At 48.6% G+C, this 27444-nt stretch overlaps 1 protein-coding gene across 13 annotated transcripts in view; it reads right to left on the reverse strand.

Annotated features, from left to right (window-relative positions):
* The window catches only part of dlg1b (discs large MAGUK scaffold protein 1b), a 98291-nt gene that overhangs the window by 3481 nt on the left and 67366 nt on the right, over positions 1-27444 (reverse strand). For 3 of the 13 annotated variants that reach the window (XM_082513565.1, XM_082513576.1, XM_082513577.1), the window contains 15 exons: positions 14286-14381; positions 13596-13649; positions 12847-12897; positions 11701-11825; positions 10849-11018; positions 10243-10379; positions 9098-9242; positions 7350-7479; positions 6983-7139; positions 6659-6761; positions 6156-6270; positions 5896-6072; positions 5436-5502; positions 3136-3235; positions 1101-1142 (listed from right to left, as the gene is read on the reverse strand). In XM_082513565.1, the coding sequence (XP_082369691.1) occupies positions 1101-1142; positions 3136-3235; positions 5436-5502; positions 5896-6072; positions 6156-6270; positions 6659-6761; positions 6983-7139; positions 7350-7479; positions 9098-9242; positions 10243-10379; positions 10849-11018; positions 11701-11825; positions 12847-12897; positions 13596-13649; positions 14286-14381 (1669 nt within the window). Of the gene's footprint in view, positions 1-1100; positions 1143-2802; positions 2837-3135; positions 3236-5435; positions 5503-5895; positions 6073-6155; positions 6271-6658; positions 6762-6982; positions 7140-7349; positions 7480-9097; positions 9243-10242; positions 10380-10848; positions 11019-11700; positions 11826-12846; positions 12898-13595; positions 13650-14285; positions 14382-27444 lie in introns of all 13 variants that reach the window. The other 10 variants (XM_082513570.1, XM_082513566.1, XM_082513571.1 and 7 more) reach the window with 9 other exon arrangements.

The raw sequence follows: 27444 nt of genomic DNA on the forward strand, positions 1-27444 counted from the left end.
AGAGGTCGGTTAGTTTCAGCGTCCGGAGCTCAGACGGGAGTGAGGTGTGATGAAGGTGAAGAGGAGGAGAGACGGAGGAGAGGAGGGAGGATGGGATCTACTGAGGTTGGTTAGTAGGCGGGGTCTGAACCTGCGGGATTACATCAGTGTGCTCAGGAACTAAAATTCTCCCGTTAGAGAGCGGCGACGGGAGCAGAAAGCGTTTAAACAGTTTCAGTTACGGCTCTGGAATCGGAGACGACGCCGACTTTGACGTCTGCACCTTCTAACAGCTCACGATCCAATTTTCAGCATGCACAAACGCCGCGACTCCTCACATACTCATGCTTGTTTAATCTGAGCTGTGTGAGCCGCGGTCACCTTACGTCAGTGGCGGGGAACTCCAGGCCCAGAGAGCCGGAGTCCTGCAGGTTTCAGACGTGTGCTTGATCCATCACAGCTGATCTAAATGGCTGAATGACCTCCTCAACATGTCTTGAAGTTCTCCAGAGGCCTTGTCATGAAGTAATCACTGGATTCAGGTGATACCTAAAACCTGCAGGACACCTCGAGGCCTGGCGTTCTACACCTGTGCCTCATCTTTATCTTCGGGGTATCGGAGGTTTTCTGCTGCAGTCACAGCTCAGCCTGCGGGCTTTCACTCCCACTGCTGTGCTGCTTCAGATTGATCCGATTCCATGTTTAAAGGAGCCTTTATCTCTGATCGGGTTTGCTCGCTGAGCTCGTTTTTAACCGTTAATGGTTCATAACAGTGCTCTCACAACATCACCCGAGTCTGCAGCGCTCGCTGGGTTACAGGTGATGCTGTGCGTTTCTGGTTTCCAGTTTTAAGGTGAAATATTTTTATAGTGGCTTCATGAAATCAGTGAACTGTGCCGACATGCTCGGTGTGCGGTGTGGCTGAAAGAGTCGCTCTCTGCGAGGCGGCAGCGTCCATGCAGCAGCGGGGGGAGGGGCAGACTGTGAGGGTGTGAGGTCATGCTGTTACTGGCCAATCGGCAGTCTGTGCTTGTTAACGGCGTCAGTGAGGGAGTTAGCGGGTTCAGTGACAGGTCGCGCCGATCGTTAGTGTTTCCTGCGAGTCATCGAGCGGCACTTACGGTAGCTACTCTCACTATCGCTGGCGTTAGACGTCACGTGTTCTGGAATCACAACACAAACAGGACACGACAGGTCACATCGCCGTCCCACAATGCTTTGCCCCGAGCCGTGATCACGCAGGGGGACTCGAGGCGGCAGATCAATCACAGCAACAACCACCGTCCGACTCTTTTCAGCCCAATAATGGACACATTTAAAACATTTCCCAAACTTCCAGGAGTCTTCCCTGACCTCAGATCCAAATATAACTGCTTCACGTTCAAAGACTCGACTCTGAAAACTGGGCGATGTGGATAAAACCAGACTGTATATAAACGATGGAAGCAGCCACCGTGACATCATCCGTTTGCTTCGAGCAGAGCGATTTAGGCTGAACCAGGGAGGGAACTGAGGGACACGGCGCACTCAGTGGGCAGCGACTTCCCCTCCATCACCTTTTAAACATTTTACTTAGACCAAAATTAACTAAATAAATATCCCGTTTTTAACTCAGTAAGACTTAAAACTAAAGACTGAGACCACAAACTCACCAGGACAGCATCGCCCCCTGCTGGCCATTAAAAAGAACGCAGCTTTAAGACGCTTCCCTCCTTTATATACAGTCTGTGTTTTCAGCTCGCTGATGATCATATTCAGATAAGAAAATAAAATCAGATTTTTTCTGGGATATTAAACGTTTTCTTTAGATCGTCAGCTGGACAAACATCTGGAAACATCTGGAAACACCACCAAGACCTGAATACACACATTTTAAACTGTAATTTAACCAAAACTAAAAATGTTCCCTGGTTTATCGATCAGCCGTGTTTGTGGGCGGGTTTATTTCCCGATGACTGAGCGAGCGGCTCGGCTTCAGATCTGCTCGTGTCGGTCGCCGTGTTCAGCTTTTAGAGCTTCCTGTAACTTGTACACGTTTGCCATGAAACAGAAAAACAAAGGTCTCGTGAGAGATGAAGAGCGGAAACTCGTGGCCAGAGTGAAGAGCGCCGGCCTGAAGGATCCACGAGGGTCTGTGGTGAGGAAGAGGAGGGGGAGGGGTCTCAGACTCCACCAGGAACCATCATCAGACTCTTCAGTTTAGCGTCTTTTACGGCATTAAAACTAAACGCGCTGATCCGGGCCTGCCGACAGCAGCCTTCACTGACACTCGACACACTGACATAAGAAAAACTGAGATTTTATCTTCATGTTCTGGATGAAATATAACAAACTGATCCGGATCAGAGCTCCTGTCAGTCGGGAACTTTGAACCTGCTGGTTCTCTGTTACGTGTTTGACTGGTTTTTGTGGTTTTCTGAGTTTTATTTGATAGTTTTGGTCCCATATGCAGTTTTATGAACATCATTTAAAATCTGAATAATCACTTTGATCACAGGCTGATCAGGAGTCGTTGATGCTTCGTCTGATTTTACTTCACAAAACAAACAAAATAAAGTCGTCTGCTCTAAAACACGAAGCTGCTTTTAATTCAAAACAAACAACCAGTAGAATAAACCTCAAATACAAATCGGGCGGCGTAAAGCTCCGCCCCCAGAGGTTTTAGGATGGAAGGATGCTCGTGCTCACAACTCATAAACTCGCTTGTAGAGCGAGCGGCGTCTGTACGCTCTGGTTATTTAGTGGAGCTCTCGGGAGGACACTGGTGGAGACCGAAGAGGCTGATGGGAGTTTTGGGGGAGGGGGTGTTGGGGAGAGACTTACTGTGTCCTTTGGACAGCACGTCCTCGCTGTTGTCCTGCAGCAGCAGAGCCGAGTGAAGGAAGGAGGGAAAACAACCACAGACACAGTTACTGACAGAGCGACAGACTGAGAGAGCAGAGGGAACGCCGCTGGGGCGCCGCTGCAGGGCGGCCATGTTGGCTCTGGTTTCAGGTTTTAGAAACGGCTTCTAATCAGATCGCACGACCGCGGCCACGCCCTGCAGCGGTGACGACCAGCGCGCGCTCAGCACGCCGTCGCCACCTGATCTCTCTTCCTGTCGCCGGCCAACCTCCTTTCAGACCGCCCGCCCCGCCTCCCCGCGCTTGTACTTACGGTCGACATCGCTGGTCTCCTGCTCGCTCGCCTCTTTGCTCTTGTAGAACGGAAACTTTCGGGAAAAGAGGTTCTTTTTACGCTTGTCATTGAGAGACTGCTGAGGAAGAGGAGGAGGAGGGGTGATGGAGTAAAACAAAAACAGAGGAGGAAGAGAGGGAGATGAGGGGGTGTGATGGGTGTCTGAGTCTGCGTCTGACCGGCTCACAGTTTCAACATTAAACACAAAAATCACAAAGTTTAAACTAAAACACTCGGACACAGAGGCCCCGACCCTGAACGCAACCTGCTCTGACGCCCCGCTTCACACGCCGACAGTGAAGGCAGCGTCGGTCGGAGAGGAGGAGGAGGATGAAGGTGAACATGCTGACGACATGCAGAGACACAGCAGCGACAAGCTGGGAGAAGCCGGTTGGTTATTTCGGCGAATCGGCTCGAAGATGGTGCTGATGCGATGCCTTCAAGTGCATCAGGAAAAGTCGTTCCACAGAGCATTTATGTTCCTTCGTGTAGCACTGAGGAAACACTGGTGCTACAAACCCCAGGATTACAAACGTCCCGCGGGTCGGGCTCAGAGGCCTTCTCAGCTTTACGTGGTTTCTTCATTTGGACTTCTGAAGCTTAAATTTAGCTTCAAGCTTTTGCATTTCGTTTGTCTTGAAGTGTAAATGAAAGCGTGACGTCACCAGTCAGGCTGTAAAGGTTACTGTGGGGTTAACACTGATATTTAAAATAAACTCATCCAGATGTGAGGCTATAACAAAACGATATCGGCTGATGTCATGGCAACCAACCAACAAATATTAGGTTTATTTAAAAAGCGCCGGCAGCTGCAGTCGTCTGAGTCCGGCATCCACCTTCTTTCAGCTCCATTGTTGGTCTCCACCACCTCATGGCTGCAAATATTGATTAGTTGAGGCTACGAACGCTAAACCTACATTTATGTATAAATAGAAGCCAAACACAGAACAGAGTCGTGTCCCTTTTCCTTTAACCGTCTGTTACTATGGTAACAGCTTGGTCTCAGTGGGTTCATTCAAGCTTGTGCGATGACACAAAACCAAAACCAGGAGCTGAAAGGGCCTAAAAAGGTCTGTGTTCAAGTTATTGATTAGTTCAACTATAAATGGGTTTAATGGCTCAACGAGAAGAACAAGCAGACATTTGAACCGCTGCGTGTCGTTCATCAGCAGGAGGCGGGACCTGTGACATCATTAGCTCACATGCTGCACTTTGATGTTACAGAGCAGGAGACGGAAAACAGGGTGAGGAGGGTGAGTGGTGAGGAGGAGGAGGAAGGTTTGAGAGCAGCAGACGTCAATGTCAAGCGTTTCGCGAAGAGGCGGGGAGCAGACCGCGGGCACCATGCACGTTCTACGGTTTGCCTCCCCGCCCTCAGTCTGCCGTGTTAGCGTGGCGGCTGGCGAGCAACGCCGTGGAGACACGTATTAAAGCGGCACACGGTTTAAAGGTGGCGGGGGAGGGAGGGGGAGGCGCTGCTGCGATTTGGTGAAGAAGAAGAAACGCCTCAGAGATCGTCATGCTGTTAAACGGCCGGCTGCTTCAACATTAGTCAAACACTCATTAGTAGGTGGAGATCAGGTGGCTGTGGCTCAAACACACAGAGGTCACATGATGCACACAGCTGGCGCCAAACACCTGAAACGTGTCATCAACCAGCTCAGAATCAGCCGACTTTATTCAAACACGTTTCACCTTCACACGAATGAATCTGGTGCAGTTTAAAGTGCGACACGCCGACGCTCGGGGAAGGTCAGAAAAACAAGCACCCGTCACACTCGAGGTGGCGGGCGCCGCGGGCAGCCATTTCCCTCACTGCCGGGTTTCAAAAAAGGTGGGCGGCGCAGACGGACTTATCCAGTAACGTCCGGTAACTGATGAAAACCCTAAAACCGAGTCGTTAGCTAACAGACTGAAGTCTGTCACAACGGCCCAAACACGCGTGCACTTCAACCGCCTGTACGAAGGTAACACCGCGCATGGCTTCACTAACCTGCACGTTACACGTCACTGCGGGGAAAATAAAGTCGGCTGATCCTGAGAGCATCAGATGGGACGAGTCACTGAAGTCTAAACAAGTCCGACTCGTTCTATCAGGTCGAGTCTGGAAAACTGAGCATCTTTAAAGACGCAGAAATCAAACAGACAATAAAAGCAATAAAAAATGTTTTACAGCTTAAATACAAAGAACAGAAAAACGTCTTTGTGTGTAAATAAAGTCGCGTTACTGGAACTAAAACACGTTTCTGACTCCAGGGACCGTCTACGCCGTCACTCACCCCTCTGTCACGAGACTTGGCGTTAAACTTCACCGTCTTTAACCTCGCCCTCTCCTTCTTCTCCACCCTGTGGGAAAGGTCAAAGGTCAGCAGAGATCACAAGGGAACCAGACTTTATGCATGAATCTGTCAGATACTCGCGATGAGCTCCGCCTCAGAGCTCGAGGGCAAATCGAGTGAGTCGGCAGCTTGCCGCCACTCCGCGAGCGTTCCTCCAGAAACTGGAAGGTTTTGCCTTTCGAGTCTCTGACGACATCCTGACCTTACAGTCTAACTCTGCCTTTACCCTCGGAGGTCACCTGGTAAATGTTCAGAGCGTCACTGTGAAGCTCTCGTTCGTCGCAGTGACACCTGTACAGGTGCGACCCGGATGTTTGTTTAAATAAAGTTACAAACTCCAGCCAAACGTCCTCTCGAGCTCTGAATCCTGATTGGTGGAGCAGATGTAACTGGGACTGACCGTCTCTTGCTGGGGATGACCCCCACCTCCTCCACCTCTCCCTGTGCCGTCAGCTGCCTCGCCTGCCACCACTCGTCGTCGGAGGCGTTCACCACGTGAAGGATGTCTCCGAACTTAAAGTTCAGGCCCTGACTCGGCAGACCGGAGTCTCTCGTCTTATCGTAGTCGAACAGAGCTCTAAAACACGAACGACAAACAAACCGATTAAAAACAGAACACAGGACGTCAGCACGCGAGCGCCTTCCACGCTTTAGGCCTACCTGACGTACAACGACCTCTTCTGACTCGTCCGCAGAGACCCTGAGCCCGAGCTGATGCTGCTGTTCATCATCTGCTCCCTCAGGTCGTGGATCTTTGCCTCAAACCGGCTGTACTCTGAGCGGACACAGAGGCCATCCAGGGGTCAGAGGTCACAGGAAATTACAGAAACACGTTAGAGTCTCTACAGAAGATTTTTATGAAGCCAAACAGAATCTGAAACTTTTTAAACTGGACTGTTTCTCTGGTAAAATCAGAGATAACTGCTGGTTTCAGTTTCCCACAGAGATCAGAGCTGAAACATCTGTGAACAGCTGGATTAATAATCAATCATTTTAAAGTGAAAATAATCAAACAGCCAAATATTCTGATACCAGCTGCTAAATGCAGAGGATTTGTTCCCTTTCCTGCTCACACCCGACTGTAAATATACTTAAATGTAGTTATTTTTATTTAAGCTGCTGCTGGAGTCATGTGATCCTGCAGGTGCGTGCTGCTGTCCCACCTTCTGGTCTGTAGTGGGCGACGATGGTCACTGTCTGCCCGGCGTTCTTCAGGGCGGCGGCCGCCTGTTCGTGGGTGGCGTTACGGAGGTCCACGCCGTTCACCTGAAAACACAAAAACAATGTCAGACGCGGAACGACGACTCAATCGGGGAAACGAGCGGCTCAGTCTGATCCAGCACTTCTCTAAAGGTGCAGCTTTTAATTTGAAAGTCAACCGCGTGTTTGCCTGCGTGTGGCGAGCGACCGGCAGCGACTCATCACTGACTCAGACAGACACTCTGGTTTAAGTTGTTGATCTCAGAGTTTAACGCGTTGTTACGTACGGAGACGAGTCGGTCTCCTTTCCTCAGCTCTCCGCTGAGGTCAGCAGGTCCTCCGGCGAGGATGAAGGAGATGAAGATCCCCTCGCCGTCCTCCCCGCCCACGATGTTGAAGCCTAGTCCCGTCGCTCCTCTGTGAAGCACCACCTTCCTCGGCTCCCTGCAGGAAAAAAAACACTGCAGCCGTCAATCATCTGAAGTCATGTGAGCAGGGTCCCACTCAGACTCTGCAGGTGTGTGTTATGACGGGAGGGTGGAGGGTGTAACTGCAGGTGTGCACCAGCAGAGGGCGCAGCAGCTGTGGTTCAGCTACAAAAACACTGAAACGTTTCAGTGCAGGCGTGCGCGTGCACAGTGTTTCTGTTCTCACCGGGTGACGTCGTCGTCTCCCAGCGTGCTCTTCGGGGTCGGGGAGTAACGCCCCGAGGATGCTGGCGGAGGGACGGGCTGACCCAGGAAGTTGGGGGGGCTGATATGGTTCTCCATGCGCTGGGAGTACGCTGGAAGAGAAAGAGAGAAGACCATTAAAACCAGTCTGATCACAGCCGCTGTGTGTCTGACGCTGAGCTGCTGCATCTGCTCGCCTGTCCGGCCCCTGTAACCACCTGATTGGCCGAGGCCGGCAGCCGTCGAGGGGGGTCGTAAACGACACCGTGAGCGAGAAACAACCACCTCCCAACTCAACCCTGTCACATTTCTGCTGAGGATCAGCTGTAACCGCAGCATCAGAGCGACGACAGAGACGACGAACACGCAGTCAGTTTATTATGATCTGTGACAGCAGCACCGAGAGGATGAAACCTGAAAATAGTTTCCATTCGTCTCCATTTTTAAAAACATTTGAAAGTTTGATGTTCGTCTGATCGGAAACTGTTCTCTCTACGAACAGGACACTCCCCCGGAGACTTAAGGTTAAACAAATAACGTCCCTGCATAATTAACAGAGCGATGGTTTTCCTGCCACTGCAGGAGACGAAGGGCGTCGTTGGTCCACGACTCGGTTTAGACACAAACTCAGAAGCTGAACAGCTGATCGACTGTGGCCCAAACTTCAGATATAATCATAGCTGTCAGCACAAGGCTGTAGGAAGCACTCGGTTTTAGGGAGTCTGTGTTTCACATGGATGAGTTGAGGCACCTGGTGGCGTTTGTGAGAGCCGAGCTGCCAAACATCGTTCTTCCGCGACTCGGGATCGGATATTTTGTGCTCGTTCCTCGTTTGGCTTCAAACCAGCACCAGCCTGCTCGGCTCAGAGTCTGTGTTAGATTTAAGGATGTCAACTCATGATGATTACTCAGATTATAACGTGCAACACTTCCTGCAGCCTCCGTGTCTTCCTGTGCGTTCCCATCAGTCTCTCCTCGGCTCCGGATCCTCCACAGCTGCTTGGAGCTCCTCGGTCTCTATAGCCGAGGAGCCTGACGCGCAGCATCTCTGAGGGGTGTTTCCTTCTTTGGCATCTCCTCAACAGCTCGGTGCCAGCTTCGAGTCTCCGGGATGCAGGTTTGTCCTGCAGTATTACAGTTTCAGAGCGCTTCCTGTAATTTGCAGCGAAGTGAGAGATGTAAAAACAAGGTTCAGAGCTGGGCCGTCTTCATCCCTGCTAAAGCTGCCGGTTCAGAGAGAAATGTTTTAAAGGAACCGGCCTCGTCTGCACTTTGAGGCGTGTCGTTTGACGAATCCCCGCCCCACTTGATCATCAGAGACTGCGGCGGTCCACACCGGCTCAGGGTCGGATGTCATCCTGACCACATGAGCCAGGACCTTCTAATCTGCTCGACGTCAGAGCAAAAATCCACCGCAGTGTTCAAGACAAACCAACAAGCCTTCAGCCGGGACGCCAGAAAACCGACAATCACACAGGGAAACCTTTAACTCAAAACCAGGTCAGCTGATTTATGTGAGACCTCATTTATCTGGAAGATCTTAAAACGGAAAACAATTCAGGATAAAAAGTCCAGGGAAGTTTTCAACTATGGGTTTTCCAACTGTTTCTGGAAGCCTGAACCCAGAACAAACTGAAACGCGACCGCAGCATCAAAACGTTTCTCTCTTCAGCTGCAAACACAGAAGCAAACTTTAGTGGTGAGGTCACAGGTGTGTGTGTTTGCACTCACAGTTGGTGAGGTCGGGCGGAGCGAAGCTGTCGTTCATGAAGACACTGTTGGGTTTAGCCACTTTCAAGTAGACCACGTCGGGAGTGTTTTTCAAGGCAGTGACGGCGTGTTCGTGGCTCACCTCCTCCAGGCAGGAGCTGTTCACCTGAACGCGGACACACCAAGAGAGGAGCGGTCAGACACGCCTGTGCTTTTATTCTGAAGGTCTGCTGTTTGGTAGTTTGTGGTGAGGTGCGCCTGCACCGCAGATTCAGCGCGTCTTCCCTTAATGAAACATTTTATACGTTTATAATTATAAAATGTTATAAGGGTGAAACTTTATCTTATTGTTAAAACCTCAGAAATATTCATGGTGCTCGTTCTTCACCGTCTACTCAGCAACTTCCTGTTTTTACTGCAGATCTAAAACTTTATTTGTTCGTTAGCACTGAAACCTGTTTCTACTATTTATACACGTGTTGGTTGTTTATCAGAAATATTTTACTTTATTTTAATTTATTTTATTAACTCGCTGACCTTTAACCTGCTTTTATTATATTTAACTTTTATTAGTCTCATTTTTTTCCTTTTTTAAAATAATGTAATTTGTTTTATTTTTATTATTTAAATCAGGCTTTATTGGTTTTAATTAACATTAACAGTTCTTTTTGGTTTATTGATTATTTAAAAGGTTTTAATTAAAAATTGTTTTAAATATTTTATTTATTTTATGTTAACTTCCAGCTCTTTCCTTTAATCTGCCCATTTTCTGTTTTTATTGTTATTTTAATTAATTTCTAATTGTGCTTCTTTTTTCAAATACAGTATTCTGTCTTGTGTGTCTATTGATTTTTTTTTACGGGTCTATTTTTGTTTTTTATTTATATTTTTCTACTTTTAGTCGTCTTTACTTCTATTATTTCTTTCCTGCAGTTACTTCATGTCATAAGTTTAAGCTTGTCTTAATTATTATTTCAAATTTTACTGGTTTCAAATTTGAGTCTTTATTAGGTCTCATAAATAATCTCATCAGAGCTTTTCTTAATTATTTTATTGCACTGAATGTTTGTAACTCTGTTTGACTTTCTCGTGTTTACTCTTTTAGTTTGTAGCCGTGGTGTAAATAAATAATTGGTCTGATGTGATTTCTCGTGTTTGATCCTTACAGCCAGCAGTTTGTCTCCAATCTGCAGCCGCCCGTCTTTATGAGCCGCTCCGCCTTCGATGATCTTGGTGACGTAGATGCTGTTGTCGCCGGGGATGTGCTGGTTCCCCACGCCGCCCGCTATACTGAAGCCGAGACCTGCAACACAAAGAACCAGAAGGAGGGTGCAGGGTGATCAGACGGGAAAAGCATTCTGGGTAAAAACCCTCAAACTCTGGAGTCTAGCTCCGACGCCTGAGCGTCCTTCACAGGGACAAACTTTAAATAACAACCACCCCACGAAACGCGCCGCTGCTGGTTTAACACGGGAACGAATCAGGACACATAAATGCACAGAAGCATATTTCAGGATGTTTCCGTGGAAACCGAGGCTTTGTTCTTGAGCCGGGCTCCTCGTCTGAATAATCATGAGGCCCGCGGGGATTTCACTAAAGCTCCTCAGCAAGCGGAGACAATCCAGCAACACGGCTGGCACACATCCACGCCATCTGCGCAGAGCTGCAGCCGTGAGCCAAAACATTAGGAACACTCACAGGTTTAATAATGAGCCTGCGCTCAGACAGGGCGCCGGATCTGAGCGCAGGCACAGTTTAAGCCTTCACGCTACCTTTGGGTCCTTTCACCAGCTTGATCTCCATCACTTTCTCCGAGACGGGTTTCCTCCTGCGGACGTAGAGTCGGACCAGAGATCCCGCCTCCTTCAGCGCCTCCACGGCTCGGCTGTGGGTCACGTCCCGAACATCCACCTCGTTGACTCTCAGGATGACGTCATTGACCCTGAAACAGAGCGTGAACACCGCGCTGTCAGTCAGGTCACCTGCTTCAATAGAAACTGATGATGTCACAGCTTTTCTTTCATTTATTGGAGCTAAAGCAGGAAGTAGAGTCAAACTACGGATCCAAACTTACAAACAGTTTAAAGGAAACCTGAGACCGTACTCTTCGTCCTCATCATCATCACCTGGATCAGGTGTGACAGACTTTCTGCATTATGAATGAGCCATGAAAGGCTGCAGGGCACAGCGGGGGTCCGGCTGTGAGGACACCACCACGCAGACCGAGGGACAGAGGTCCTTCTCTCTCTACATGTTTTTATACGAGGCTGAATCCGTCAGGCCAGCTTCAAGCTGAGCCGGTAAAAAGTGAAAGCTCATAAAGTTTGTGATCTTAGAAAGGTTAGTGTTAGAAACCTGTGTGAGTCACACGTTGTTCCCTCTGTCCCACTAACTGCTCCCTGATCAGCTTAACAGCCTGTCCTCCACAGCAGCTACGCTCTAAAGCAGCAGCCTGGAAGGAACTGCTGCAAAGCATTCTGGGTGTTGTAGGAGATGCTGGTTTTCAGTTTAAAAGAAAATCTGAGCCCTCCTCTAATGAGGTGACAGAGGGATCAAAAATAGAAGGAGCCGCTCAGACATCAGTCACACCTCCTTCACCAACCAACAGTTTCCTGCTGCCTCACCTGAGCCGTCCATCCTGCGCCGCCGCTCCTCCAGGGATCACCTTGGTGATGAAGATGCTGGGGTCTTCACCGATGTGAGGGTTGTCGGTGCCGCCTGCGATGCTGAAGCCCAGCCCCGAGTTTCCCTGGAAACCACAGTGATCACAGTAGTAATGATAACGATCCGAGTCTGTGAGCATGCTCAGGATTCACACTTCCTGCCAGCGTTTCACAATAAAAGCCTTCCAGGTGAGCGACGATGCTGCTGAGCAGTGACGACTGAAGTTTGACGCCGTGTTGGAAAACCTCGAACCGCAGCCAAGAGGAGCAGAAGTGACAGCTGGAACAACGAAGCATGAACACGTCTGCAGGTACCGCTACGCGAATCCCCCGGCACGAGTTTGCACCAATCAGATAACGTCAGCAAACATCCAGAACCCGAGAGCGTGCACCGGCTCCGAGGCGCTGTTAAACATTTTGTTTTTACCTTCACTGGTTCAAATACACTGCTGTAATTACCCAGCATGCCGTTCTGCACTGAACTTTTATAAATGTGCAGTTATTGTGTAGAATGGCTGGTTCCTGCCGCGGTGGGCGTCCGGCGTGTCCACTGCTGTGGACGGGCATCAGATTCAGTTTGTGTCATGTGTGGAAACATTTTGGTTGTGATGATAAAAACAACACGAGGCCGGTTAGACCGCAGAGAGAACGACAGGCAGACCCTGTGAGACTTTTTTAAAGCTGTGCTAATAATTTGCACTTAAAGGAGCAAAATTAGGACAAGAACAAAAGGAGGAAGACGGTAACAATGTGGAGGATAATACCAGAGGCAGCGAGGAGGATTAAAACAGAGCTGATTAAAGAGAAACTGTTTGTGTGAGAGGATCAGAAACTTTTGCTTTGTTTAACAGAATCTGGTTCATTCATTACGTCCTCGTTTCCCCCGAAATCTCAGACGGTCGGGAGGTTTGGTGCAGGCAGCGGAGGTCCATGAAAGCAGCGCCTCAAAGTCAAACAGAGAGCATCAGACGGCGGGTCGCCCGTCCTGCGAGTCATAGACCGCGGCTCGTTTATGTGGCTCGTAAAGACGCGACGGAGTTACGGCGGCTCTCGCGGCGAGCAGCACGGCCGTCACTCACAGGGAAGTAAACAGTAAAGGCAGCTTACCCGCTCCAGCGTGATCTCCTCGTACTCATAATCAGCCTCCGTCCCGTTCACCTGCAAACACACACACAGGTATCAGCTCACCTGTCGGCTCCTCCCAGCAGCAGTTTATAGGAAGCAAACACGTTAGTAGAACACAGACTCTACTGTACTTCATTAGAAACACTTCACTGAGTCCAGGGTTCAACTGAGCCTCCTCCTGCTCCTCAGGCTCACGTCTAACCTCGGAGAACTGAAGAGTTTTTATTTCCTCCTCTTAAGCCTGAAGTTCAAGGTTCGTGCGATGCAGCCGTCTGCCCACAGCTCCTGCAGGCTCCACTCACCGACTCTGATCTAACATATTTCCTTTAAACCGTCCAATTAACAGAAACGTGCTGCAGCACTGAACTCTGAACTGATGTGGGGAGAGGAGAGCGAAGCAGATGCTTCTTCAAATATTTCTCCCCGTCAGGTGAAACTGAAGCGACGCCGTGCTGACAGCGGCCGGAGTCCACGGGAGGCAAACATCAATTTAATAAAGACGGGTCCAGTGCTAGGCAGGTGAGGCTCCAGCTGGACCGACGGTGAAGATGGAGTTACCAAACATCTGCAGATCCACAGAGTCTGCATCCTAGCCATTGTCTGTGGATCTACCCACCCACCTATCTTTATCCATAAAATCATCAACACAGGTATCGTGCCTTCATGCATCTGTCATCATCTTCCAATCTATCCATCACTCATGCATCCATTCAGAAATGAGCAGCACTCACGTATGGAGGTGTGTCCAGGCTGTCTGCGTTGACCACCACAGGCGGAGGATTGGCCTGCAGAGACGAGGAGACACGTCAGAACATCACAGAGGAAAAACATCTCCACCCTACAAACACCCTCACAATAAAGAAACCCCCCTGAACCTCCACCCCTCCGATCACACCCCACGCTGCGCCCGGGTCGGCCGCCGCGCAGCTGCTAAAAGACTAACTCTCCTCATGATGCTAAAACGGGAAGCCCGAGGATTTGAGCACAGATTAGCGAGCACGAGCGGTACGTACATGGTGGCGCTTCACGCTGCAGAAGATGCAGTTCTGAAGCATGAAGCCTTAAATGAAGAAACAAATCAAGAAAATCAATCAAATCCAGTCGTGCAGGAGGGGAGAAGCTGCTCCTTCACCTCGTCTTCCTCGTCTACTCTGACTCTCGCTCGCTCGCCCGGGAGGAGCCAGATGGGCTCTGAAAAGTCAAACGGGGGGAGCGTGGCATTCCTCCCGCTGTTTCTATCTCTAATCTGCTCACTTCATCAGCGCCACAGCTGGACGGCCGACACTGAAAACCGAACTCGACAGAAAGCCGCAGAGCCAAATGAGCGAGGAGGGAAGTGAGGATGGAAGGAGGGAGGGATGGAGGGATCGAGCAGAGAAGAAGGAGAGGAGGAAAGTCAAAAAGGAACAAAAAAAGGAGACCTGTGACGTTGGAGGGATGGCGGTGGTCTCGGCTGGGATTGGCAAGATTGGGATCACGGGGATTATGGGTGAGGAAGGCGGGGCGGCCTCGGCCTGCTGAACAATAGCATGGTGAGGGGTCAAAGGTTAGACACAGATGAACAGCCGGTGAAGGAGGAGGAGGAGAGGATGTATATGTGTATGTGCATGCTGACTGATAGGGGGCGTTCGTTTAGGTCGAGCCGAGGTGCCAGATGGGAGGAGTTTGACAGAGAAGGACCGCCAAGTGTCAGAGAGGTCGGCCAATCACAGGAGGTCACTGTGTGAGTGACACCTGACGATCCTGATGTGTCAAACTCGCCCATCTGCTGTTCTGAGGATTAAAGCCATCTCTCGTGTGTGTGTGTGTGTGTGTGTGTGTGTGTGTGTGTGTGTGTGTGTGTGTGTGTGGTAAATCCTCAGTCCCTCGGTACAGCTTCAGCAGGGGGCCGATGTCCTTTATGTCATTACTGAAAAGCAGCGGATATTTCAATCTGGGAGCTTTAACCCCGACAGCCAGTGATGACATTGGCACAGACCCTCAAAGGTCAAAGGTCACAGCTGTATCTGCGACCTCACGTCCGAGTTTCTACTGACGCTAAAGAAGCGCTCAAACCGCACACCCACATGTTCACCATGACGTCACTGATCGTTTCACCTTCAACTCCCAAAAATCAAACGAAGAGCTCGAGGACCGATTTCATTCAGCTCCAATAACACGATCAGCTGGCAGGTTTACAAGTAAATATCTGCAAACAACGTTAAATAAATGTACCTGAACACGGCACAGCTGCCAAATTAAGACACGCCTCTTTGCTCCACATTAAAACTACGATAGCATCGTCCTCGCTGCTGTCGAGTTTCAGCTCCGACTCAGTCTGGCGACACTTTTTGCTGAACGCGTTTCTATTGTGGTTCTATTGTTCTCACAATGCTGTCGAGCGTAACCAGCGTCGCCTTCAGGCCGTGTTTTTCACTCCACAGCAGCCTCTTCATTTCATGATGGGCCCACTCGGCGTTTGATTCAAAGGTGAACTTGGTAACTGGTTTTAGTGGAAACATCATCACTGGTCTGAACGAGCCAGCAGCTGGCCAATCACATGCTGCGTATTAGACGTCAGACGTCTCGTTGCAATGCTACGTGCTGCTGGGGAACTGCTGTTTATTCATCTACTAAGAATGAAAATACACAAAATAAAACCTTTGTAAACTGTTCAGACACAACCCATAAATGTGTGTGATGCACGTGAATTAAATGAATTAAAAAAGGATTTTTTAGATCTTTTTTCTGTTTCCTGTTTCAGTCAAAGATTTTCTTTCACGTCTACGTGTAATTTAACACCCCTGCGTGCACATGAAACATCACAGAGGAGCGAGCGGCGGCCCTCACCGCTGTGACCTCTGTTATGCAACAGCAGGACCTCGTGAAGCTGCTGGCAGGAAGCGCCGCTGCGTTTCCAAGAGGCTTAATTGTTGTGCTGCAGCAGCAGAACCCGGAGCCCGTGGAAAACCAACAGCCGCTAAAATTAGCCCCGCACATCGACCGCATTGATCCGCCAGCCCTACTTCTGCGGCTCCGCTCGCCAGAAAGCTGCTGACAACGAGGCTTAATTACTCCCAAAAGACACAAAACTGGTTTAACAAATGCAGCGACACAGAGAGGGCAGAGGTTATGATTTCATCTATCAGAGAGCGATCGACGATACACCATCAAATCCATAACAACAACCAAAACCAATCAGACGCCCAATACGTCAATCGATTTATTGACCGATCAGGTTTCCAAGCTGATGTTTGACCCCGATGAACTTACACCACTGACATAACATCAGTCCTTCATATAAATATCATTAACACAGCTGAGCCCACCTGGAGTTTATAAAATTACACAATTAGTATTTTTAATTTTTCTCTCAGAGACTTTTACAGTTGATGATTTTACCTGATGACATCTTTTCCACACGACCCCAAACTTATCATCGCAGTCTGTATATAAAAGATGGACGGCCTCAAACTGACCATTTTCACCATCTTGACCTTCAGTCAATGACATGGTAGCCCCGCCCTGAATGTCCCGTTTTAGTCCTTTTAACTTTAATGGTCCTTCATCTCCAACACGAGCACCTCGTTTTATTCAACAGGACACAAAACTGGAGCCTGAAACCATGAACTCATCAGCGGAGTCTTAACCAAGGTCAGAGGTCAGAGGAGTCTCCCCCTGCTGGTTTATTACAGAGAATCTATGTCCTGCTTTCAGTAAATGAGGCACGTGTGTCACTTTAGTCTTCAGTGTACCAGCGAAGCCACACAGATCAAACAACCCCCCCCCCCTCGAGCCCCCCACTCGAGCCCCTCGTTAAAAGTGTAGCTGCAGTTTTTTCTTAGCTCACTGCATCCATAACATGGATCTGAATGTCCGCTGGTGGGAGGAGCCACAGACGCTTTGGACCGAATCGGTGATGAAGCCATAACGTAGCGACGGTGTGACCACAGACCACCACTTAAAGATGGGAGCTTGAAATGTGCAGCAGATGAATCCCCAACCAAAACACGTGGATCACACCATTGCTCATGTATTCGGTCGTAAACAAGACGAGCAGCTGGAGAGTGTTTAAGTATGGATTTAAATGTGATGGCAGGGTGATGTGGCTGTCACACGTGGACAGAGTCCATCGATTCTCCGTGTAGTAACTCGATCTGACTGACCGCAGGTCTCATTCACACACACTCCTGCTACAACACTGTACAAACTGCTCTGCATGTCACCACAACCACCATCACCAAAACAGCCAGTTCTCCAATGTGACCTTGAACTCACCACAGCAAACAGGAGTTTTGAGCAGCAGCAGGTTTTAGTCTGTTTCATATAAAGACTCCGACACTGAGTCTCCTGAAACCTGACTGTAGCTTTTAGTCTCAGCTGATTTCACTGAAACTCTACAAACATCAGCACTTGTTGATCTGACTCTGTGCTACAATCTGTGTGTCCTTTAGAAATCAATCAGTGGTTAAAGGGGAACAACCTCCATCCATTCACCCGCCCACCGTCGGCTGCTCGTTTCTGTGGAACAGCCTTTAGCTCCCACTCTCCTTTCTAACAAAGCGATCTTTTACTTCTTTAAACGTACGGCGCTCAATCGACAAAGTTTTAGTTCCCGCAGTGGAAAAAGTAAAAATCTCTGAACAGGTCACATGATGTCGCTACCTTGCTGTAAGCGAAGGGCACCCAGGAGATCTCCTTCCTGGCGCTCTTGAGGACTTTGGCCGTACTCTTGGTCGGGCTTTTCTTCACGCTGTCCCGCAGGTTGAGGAACCGACTGCGAGCTCGACAGGACGCCGGCACGGTGCAGGCGGTGAAGGTCGACAGCGACGCCTGGACCTGCGGGTGATTGAACGACTGTTGCTGCTGCTGTCGGTGGAGCTCGATGGCGTGCTGCCTCTGCAGAGGGTGCAGGTGGGCGATGGACTCTTGTAAGCTGGCGTTGACCCGCGGCAGCTTCTTCTCGCCGTTCACAGCTTTAGACAGGAAGTCCTGCTGCAGGTAATGAGTGGTCATCTTCCCAAACGGAGGAGGAGGAGCTGGGGGAGGAGGATAAAGAGTAAATGAAAGATGCTTCCTTCGAGTCCAGAATGTCCAACGCCTACGACGAGACGGCGATACTTCCAAACTCTGCCGTGTTACTCCACCTCCGGCACCACAGCGCAGTAACACTCCCTCTCTTCTCTCCCGGCTCACCCCTCCCTGCCGGCTGCTCTTTCTCTGTGACACCCTCCCTCTCGTCTTCTCTCGTTCTCCTGCCAATTAATCGGCTCCAGCGAGCGAGGCACATGTCAGCGCGAGGGGGGGTGACGGGCAGCTCCACTCGCTGCATGAATAATCGATGCTGCCCCCGGATTCAGACACAGCGGCGTGCGTGTCAGCAGCGAGGGGGGGAGTGCGACGAGGACTCCCGGTTAGCGGCAGGCGGGCAGGAAGCCGCTTTAAGCCTCTGCTGTAGAGAAAAACCCGACGATCCTCACAGGCTGCTGCGTCTCCACAGAGCTCCACCTGAAGCTGGAGGTGAAAAACATGCAGGCCTTCTCTCTTTTCACTTAAATAAAATCTGCACCGTGACAGCAGCGTGGACGCTCCTGGTGGATATATACTCCATCAGACCTCCACGGCCTGGTTACAGGTGCAGCTCTGCAGGAACGTCGCTCTGACACTGTGTTTTCCTCCAAGTGAGGTGATAAATTATTCACATTTAGCAAAATATTGTTGAAACTGCCCACAGATTATGTTGGAAACACTTTTAAAAATGCCAAACTGTCCCAAAGCTACATAAACAAAAGATCTTGGCTCAGAAATCATAAATGCAGATTTTGTTTCCTGGGATTTCCTGAGTGTGCATGAGGAGAACGAGCTGCAGCAGATAGAGACGTTTAACACTGAAATCTCACACTTATACCTGCACATCATATACTCTGACATTTCCACACCAACATCCAAAAACTGCGTTTCACTGAAAATAATCAAGTCTGTACCAAAACTCAAAGCTATGAACGCACTTCCTGTTGTGGCAGATGGTTCATTATATGGACTCAGAGCATTCAGGCTCGTTGTGAACAGACAAATTAATTATACGACAGAATAACCATCGCACAGGAGGCGGCGTGGGGTTCATTGGACGGAGGTTTGATTTCGTAAATGGATGTAAAATAGCCGAGCGGCCAGAGCCAACAGTGTGTTCTCCCCACAGTCCCCGAACGCCTCACCTTCATTTACGACGATGGAGAGACACCTCGACTTTCTACTGGTGTAAATCTGCTCATACGACGCCGTCATGGAGGCTGAGCCACATGATTCACAAACAGCAGAAAGTCGACGCACCGAGTGTGTCACAGTAAACAAACACATCAGGGCTCATCTCTCTGCTCCTTCATCACCCAGCGTTTACAGCCACATCACGACTCCACGGTGAGGGCCGAGGAGAAGCACCAAGGATCTGCTGGAGATTAGGATTAAACTGCTGCTGTGTGTCTGCAGCTCCACCTACAGGCCACTCACGTCAGCACACGGCTGCACTGTAAACAAACCAGCGATTCACAAATACCAACAGCTTTTCAATGGCACTGCTTGTTCTACACAACATGGGTGGTTTTAGTCATGTAAAGGAGCTGTGGAGGATTAACCTAAGTAGTCTTCCTCCTTCCTCGTTAATGTGCAAATTTATGCAGCAGGAGCTCTGAAGTCTGCTGCAGGGAAAGTGGTTTATACAGACTAAAGCTTCTCTCGCCGTCCGTTCTCCAACACTAAAGAAAATATTAATCTCAGGTGTGAGAACACAACACCCGGCCTCCAAAATAAAAGTCTGGCTGAAGGTGTGAACAGTGCAAACATCTTTATCCACATCACAGAAACCGAAAGTGGCCCCATTTTAGAGCTGGGCGATATAAGATTTTTTCATATTGGGCGACCGTGGCTCAGGGGGTTGGGAATCGCATCTGTAACCGGAAGGTCGCCGGTTCGATCCCTGGGCTCTCTGTCCTGGTCGTTGTGTCCTTGGGCAAGACACTTTACCCTACTTGCCTACTTGGTGTTGGCCAGAGGGGCCGATGGTGCGATATGGCAGCCTCGCTTCTGTCAGTCTGCCCCAGGGCAGCTGTGGCTACAACCGTAGTTTGCCTCCACCAGTGTGTGAATGTGAGAGTGAATGAATAGTGGTATTGTAAAGCGCTTTGGTTACCTTGAAAAGCGCTGTATAAATCCAATCCATTATTATTATTATTATATCACGATATGTTTTTTTCATTTCAGGCGATAACGATATCTATCACGATATAAGCCAAATAACTATATTTGTAAGATTTAAATGTGCCGTTGCTCACAAGTAAAATGTCAAATAATCAGCAGCTTGTTTTTATTTAAATATTTATTTCCCATAATAAGTTCAACAGGGTAGATGTACTTAAGGAACATGAGACTTTTTCAGATAAATAAAGGCAAATATTGCAAACTACACAAAGGCAGCCGCTAAAGCGTTTAAGTTTCAAAATAGAACAAACGAAACAGACTAAACTGTCAATTCCACTTAGAAACAAAATATTAATTCTAAAAATAAATCTTAGTTTGTTTACAGAAGAACAGACAAAACTGACTAACTTTTGTCAATATCAAATAAACTGAGAACTAAAAGGAAATTCTCAATCTCTCCTTGTTGTATAGCTGAGCTTTTCAAACAGTTTTAACAGTTACTTTAGTCTGACAAAAGCCAAATGACGAATTAGCGCTTCCAGTCAGAGACTGAGCTGCACCGCTTTATTGTATTTCCAGACTTGCGTTCGGCACATTTACAGTGCAGCTGCTCTGTTTTTGTCAGACTTGAAATAGCAGAAATACCTTCACACTACGGAACTTCTGTGGCTCTTCCACTCGACAATCTCTCCGGCGTTGGAACCATCATCTGTTTTCTCTTCGGTAACCTTCGGTCACGCTCTCAGTTGATTTTTCTCTAGTCGGCACGCTCATTTCCTCCATTACCCGGGCGGCACGGCGGCTGGCTGCTTGCCAAACAAATACGTGCGGCGCCAGTGTTCTGGGAATCCATCCTACCTGGCAAACCATCCTACGCGTTGTTTCTGCGCACAACACGAAATTCAGTGGCAAATTGTCCTACCTTTGTGAATATTAGCTAGAAAAATACTCTGACCGGTAAAATTAACTGCCAAACCAACCTACCTTTGTGAATGTTACCTACAAGCATACTTTAACGGGTAAAATGAAGTGGAAAACCATTCTGGCTGTATGCATATGAGCAACAAGCATACTCTGATGGGCAAAGTTGGGTGGCAAACCATCATACCTACTTAAATTGATGCTGGAATTGCTCTGTGACAGCAGAAATGTGCATAAACTACTTACGGTAGCATGTTTTGCCAAAGTAGGATGGTTTGTCAGAACACCGGCTTGGGACTTGTGCTGTATGTAATAAGTCACGTGACGTGACGCTGCGGCTGTGATTGGTTCGGCTCTGCGTTACTTAATTTGGATTGGCTGGTTTTTTTTGTTTTTTTAAGAGGACAAGAGAGATGAGGCCTATCGCAATAGTTTAATTTTTCTATCGAGAAAAAGTTATTTCGCAACACATATCGTTCTATCGCCCAGCTCTACCTCATTTCACAGGAAACTGCAGGAACACAGCAGGTTATCAGCAGAACCGTGGAGGCCTTTTACGACCAGCTTTAGGAACGATCCATTTGATTTTGTGCTTTTACAAAACGACATCATCTGCATATAGCGATAGTTTCCGGCCTGTTTGTGTTACTCCATAACAGCAGCAGCCAGAGGATGTGAGATATTTCTGTCACGATTTCTGCTGTTTGCTTTTCTTTATAAAAACTAAGAGAGAAAAAATCCGCAGATTTGTGTTCAGTGAGTTAAAACAGATTCACGGACTTAACTACAGGTGGGTCAATCGTGCTTACTGAAATTCCAGAAAATTACTTCAGAACGAAATCATTTCAATTCTGTTCAGGTTGGTTCAGTTTGAGAATCAGAGAATCCCAACACCACCACAATCCCCCGTTAGCAAATATTTGGCAACGACTGAGAAGAACCCCGTTTTATGGGTGATTGCAGCGTTATCACTGAAGTAGCTGACCCCATGTTGTTAGGGTTTACCTTCAACTAGGGGTGGGCGATGGAAACGATAGAAACCATATAAATTTGGCCAACGATAGAGATTTTGACTATACCGCTCTATCGCGATAGCGCATGTTGATGATGTCATCAAACTGCGCCTGTTTTGATCGAAAGCATCGCAGCGGCTAAAACCATTATCATCTGCAAATTATGGCGATTGACAGTCACAGCAAAGAGATGAAGCACTTTTAAAATAAGGGGAAAGCGAAAAACCGCGCTTCCTCCACTTCCGTAACATTGATTCATTAATGCTGAATTCTCTCGCAGCTGCTCTGTTCCCATGTTGTTGCAGTATATTAATAACTAACCTCGTATTGTGGATGAATGATCTCAGTTGTTCCCCTGACTGAAGTTTGCCCGGTGTACAGCATCCTGCTATGCGATTTCATTTGTCCCAAACCACCAGAATCCCTCACGTTAACTTTTAATGAGTGGAAAAAAGTTGGCGTTCATCCTCCAGCTTCACTGTGCTAAAGTTATGCTAACATAGCTGTGTCGCTAGCAATCACGTAGCACAACATGTTTAGGTGGAAACTAGCGAGCGTACTTCCTGTTAACTTCTAACTCCGTTAAATTGAATAAATTCTGTTTTCATGGATGTTAAACTTAATTGTTACACCTGCTAAAGCAGCAACGCTGATCGTTTTATTACAGATGAAAGAATTGTGTTGACATGAGTCACACCTGACGGGACAGGAAACAGATTACAGCCATGAATCAGAGCTCCGAGTCACGTCTGGACTGCTCTGCCCGAACACTAAACAACCCACGAGGGAACAGAGGAGTAGAACTACCAACCCACCCAGGAGAGTCACTTTGGATCTGACAGTAAAATCTTCCATTTAACAGTTCAACTGTCAGAATGAAAGATGAAAGATTTGGACTTCGGTGATGTCTGGATGTAATTAGAGTAACTTTGACATGAACACAGACCTGCATCAGGTTCGCCTGCCAAACAAAGTAACGTCTGCTGCTCGGGGTAAATTAAACCGTGCATTTCAACAGCCCCGCACCAAACACAGCACTTCAGTCATCACGTCACATTATTACTCTTTCCTCACACTGTGCTCATGTACAACAGTCATTAATGGTGCTTTTAGCTCTGTTTGCCTGCTGGGTGTCATATCTCTCTCTGAAGAAAAGCAGCTAATGATCGTCTGACAGCTGCAATCTCACCATGACTCACAAACTATAAACAATCAAACTTTCCCATCATCAGCTCCAGTCCTCATCTCACCTCCTGCGTGGCCTCTGATCCAGGAGTCGTCACAATCAGCTCTGAAACTACAAAACTACCCGAGGTTTGATTCCAGCTGTGAGCTCGCTCGTCGGCGTGATTGTTGGGCTGTGACGTTCGTGTCAACAGCTGGATTATCACCACTCGTATTATTTTCCATGAAAATGTTGTCCGCTGACTTCATTTACCTAATTATAACTAAACTCAGACGTCCATCTGGAAGTGGTTTATCTCAGTCTACCATTTCCACAACTTTATGTCACCAACCTCATGACAACATTTCAGCCAATCAGCATTCGGACTACGCACCGATGATGTGCTGCTCGCCCCCTGAAGGACCACACCTGTGCATTTGACATCATTCCTTTCTGTGTGTAGTCGAAGAACAATGCTAACCCACAATGACCACGAGTCTGACTTCAGACTCATGTTAACATGTTTAAGAGTTGAATCCTGCCAGGACCTCCTGATGTGACCGATGAGAACAGCAGGAACGATGAAGCAGACACTGATGAGATATTTGGGTCACAGGTGAATCGGCCTGTGGACAGAGCCCACAGTGGCAAACATTTCACCCACTGCTCAGCGTTTTACTGGAAAATAAAAGGATGACTTCCAGTCTCTTTCTCACAGTGAGGATTACAGAGTAATATTAACGATGCTACGTTGTCAGGTGTCGTAGGAACGGCATCAGAGATGGAAAAGTTGGATCAGTGCGTCCCTGGGAAGTCCAGCGTGTTCCCGTTTGTAACAGAGTCTGATCCTCCACCCGGAGGCAGCACGAATAAACTGAACATCAACATATGATCCGACTCGGGAGGCGTGAAAGCACCTGAGGGGAATTATCGCCTCTTTAGCTGCTAAACGATCCTCAGCTGGTTCGTTGCCACCGAAAACGCCTTCCACGTCGTCCAGGCGTCGCGTCATAGCCCGCTGTAACCATGACGCCACCCGTTACAACCTCGCTGTGATAAAAATACAGCTGCAGACGAGCATGTATGTTAACGTATGAGTGTGTGTGTGTGTCAGTAAACGGGGGGAGGTGGTCGGGTAGCGCTGTGTGTCAGGAGCCTAGAGGTTGCTAGGCAACGCCAGGGAAGGCATGTGCTACTGCAGGGGTTCCTCACATCTGCCCAGAACATGATGCTGCTGTTTATGCAGGTAAACCTGTTCAGCGTAGCCACACAGAGGCAGAGAGCGGGTCAGGGAAACCTGCACAGGTACGACACCAACACGGACCCCCGAGACTCCGAGCGCCACCTCGTCCTCGCCGTCAGATTCAAAGCACAGCTCTGGAACATTCACACATTGAGACGACACGTTAATGTAAAAACCCGCTCACGGCCGCTGCAGCCTTATCAACAAATCACCTCAGTGACACACACACGCGCTGCCGCATGTTCTTTATCACGACGTAAATCTGCTGGATGCGGATCGAGAGCGTTTCTGGACCAGATGTGAGCGTTTGTGCGCGAGCCGACACATGACGCAGCAGCAGCAGATCTCCTGTTGCAACTTTTACACATCAGCCAGCAGCGTCACGCAGCAGACGGTCCGATCAATACGTTCACCACACACACACACGGGGGAGTGCATGACCGTATGAACACACGTGCTAGGAAATGAGTCACGCTGCACGCTGCAGCACCTCCCCCTACCTCCTAACCTTTGGGAGGATTTATTTTCCTCATAGGTGGGAGGTGGAGGAGCTGGAGGAGGGGGGGGCGACCTACCAGTAGGCGCCGGTGGAGCCGCTTGGTTCTCCTCAGGGTGCCCATGATGCGGCGGCCCATCTTTTTGGCGTACCACACAGAGTTGAGCATGTTGATGCCGCCACTGCTGCTGCGCTGAAGGTGGTGTGTCGCCTCCTCTGCGCCTCCTCGCTCCTGCTGCAGGCTGCGGGGTGGCAGAGGTGGTGCTGGCTGGAGAACAGACGATGGGAGGGGGCTTCACTCCACCTTGGGTCCCCCCCCCCCCCACCCCACCTCCTCGTCTTCTTCCTCTCAGACACAAACAGGGAGGCTGCAGAGGAGCCGACGGAGGTGACCGGGAGATGAGCCGAACCGCGGTCGTCCTCTTCCTGTCAGCGGGGATAAACGCTCGTCATGGCGCGGGGGTGACGGGGGGAGAAAGCGCGGAGCCTCTGGGGGGGGATTAACGTGGCGACGGGGTGAGAGAGCATCGCTCGGCAGCTGGTCGGCGAGCCTCCGTCTGTGTGGAGCAGACAGCAACAGCAGACTGCAGGGCTGACGAGAGGACGAGCGAGAGAGAGAGCGTGTGCGTGCGTGTGTGTGTGTGTGCGTGCGTGCGTGTGCGTGCGTGCGTGCGTGTGCGTGCGTGTGTGCGTTTAAAGAGAGCGCAGGCAGGGAGGAAGTTGGTCCTCTGATCTCTTCTCTCTGCAGTCTGGAAACCTCACACAGTCTTCCTCCTCCTCTTCCTCCTCCTCCCTCTCAGCGGGGTTGGTCCAGCTGACCTTTGTCCTACTTCAGACTCCGAAAATGAGTCAGCAGGGAAGACTCCGAGTTTTCCCGGTGTGGAGATCACAGGAGTGGCGGTCACGACAGCACAGTGAGTTCATTTAGAGCAATGGTGGCAAACATGTGGTGCTGGGGCCAGAAACAGGCCACCCAGGGTCCAAATCCGGCCCACAGGAACATCAGAGATCAATGGACGTCTGCACGTCTCAAGGAGACCACTTTTTATTTCTGTAGCGCAGCATTGATATAATTTTGATAAATCTAGAATACAACATTTTTCTTTAGTCATTTAAATGTTATAGATTAAAAACTATGATTTATAACACGCAGCTGTAACCTGCACTCATCATTTGTTTTTAAATGGCTGTTATTATTCTGCAATTTTCACTTCATTACGTGATTTTGTACATTTTCCTTTTAAGGTCATAAACCTGAGAACAGGAAGTACAGATGAGTCCAAGTCTGTCACATGATGAAGCAAAGTGTCCGTTTCATTAACATGCACCGTCAGCATCAGAGTCACATCACTCTACGTCAGCTCTTCGTTCTTTACTGCCTGCTAAAAAAATATATCCGTATGTAAGTGGTGCTAGTCTGAAGGCTGGGCCAAAATGTCAGTCTGGTTTTATCCACCTGCTCGCCTGCTTCCTTTTGTCCAAACGAAATAAATGTTTTCTTATTAAAGTATGGTGCATATACTGCATTTAAAACTGTCAAACAGCTTTAATTTGTATAATTTTTACTAGATTGATATCAAGAGTCTAAAGTTGTGGTCATATTCTTAATAAAACAAGACTTTCTGGTGAATCATGTTTGTCTCAATTTTAGTCCTTTAAAGGTTTTCTGCTGTAAGCGCCGTGTTGGGCCTGAGGTCACTGATGAAAACAGTGATTAAAAGCTTCTCTTACAGACACTAAACCTCTGACATGGTGTCCCACCAGGCTCTGCCCAGGACACGCCTTTCAAACAGTTACCTGATCCATAAGCCAGAGGAAACACACCTGTACGATGATGACACCCCGCTTTACGTAGCAGCTGATCCTGATGACCTGAGGCCACCGTGTCCTTTAAACCAGGCTGTGGATGAACCCCAAAGACCAAACTTCATTTTATACAAAGAGAAGAGAGCGATGAGTCAAAAGCTTCACATTTATTTGATCTTAAGATGAATTTAAGAGTAAATATGTTGAGTAGAAGTTCTGAGGTCAAGACTCTGAGTTGTACCGAGGTTTGGATTTTTCTTTGTTACTCAGTTTGTTGCACACTTTCACCGTTTCTCGATTACACGAAAACTAATGAACCAAAGTTCCTGAAAACTGAATCGGTACAAACGGGGCAAAAGGAGGAGCACGTTTGGTCCAGATGCAGAACATAGTGTTTAAGGGAAACATTGAAGCCTGTTTGCAGCAGAAACCTTAGTTTCAGGAGAGAAAACCTCAGTAAAACATGTTAGAAATGCATTTTTTTAAATAAATTAATAAATTATCTCACTGATGTGATGAAGAAGAAAACCTGGCACATAAACTTTAAACTCATGTAAGTTTCTGTCTGCTGTGAGATCGGCCACTCGTGTTTCTTCTTACAGTGTACGAACCTATCATAAATGCTTAAATGAACACGTTTTCCCCGCCATCCACGAGTTTCCCGCTCATGAAGACGTCCGCACCGACATTGAACGGTTTCCCTGAAACTTCATAAAGCTTTAAATAGAGCTGGCCCGTCCTCCCCGGACCGACGTGCAGCGGA

Source organism: Aulonocara stuartgranti, assembly GCF_965226115.1.
Source record: "Aulonocara stuartgranti genome assembly, chromosome: 18".
NCBI classification, from domain to species: domain Eukaryota; kingdom Metazoa; phylum Chordata; class Actinopteri; order Cichliformes; family Cichlidae; genus Aulonocara; species Aulonocara stuartgranti.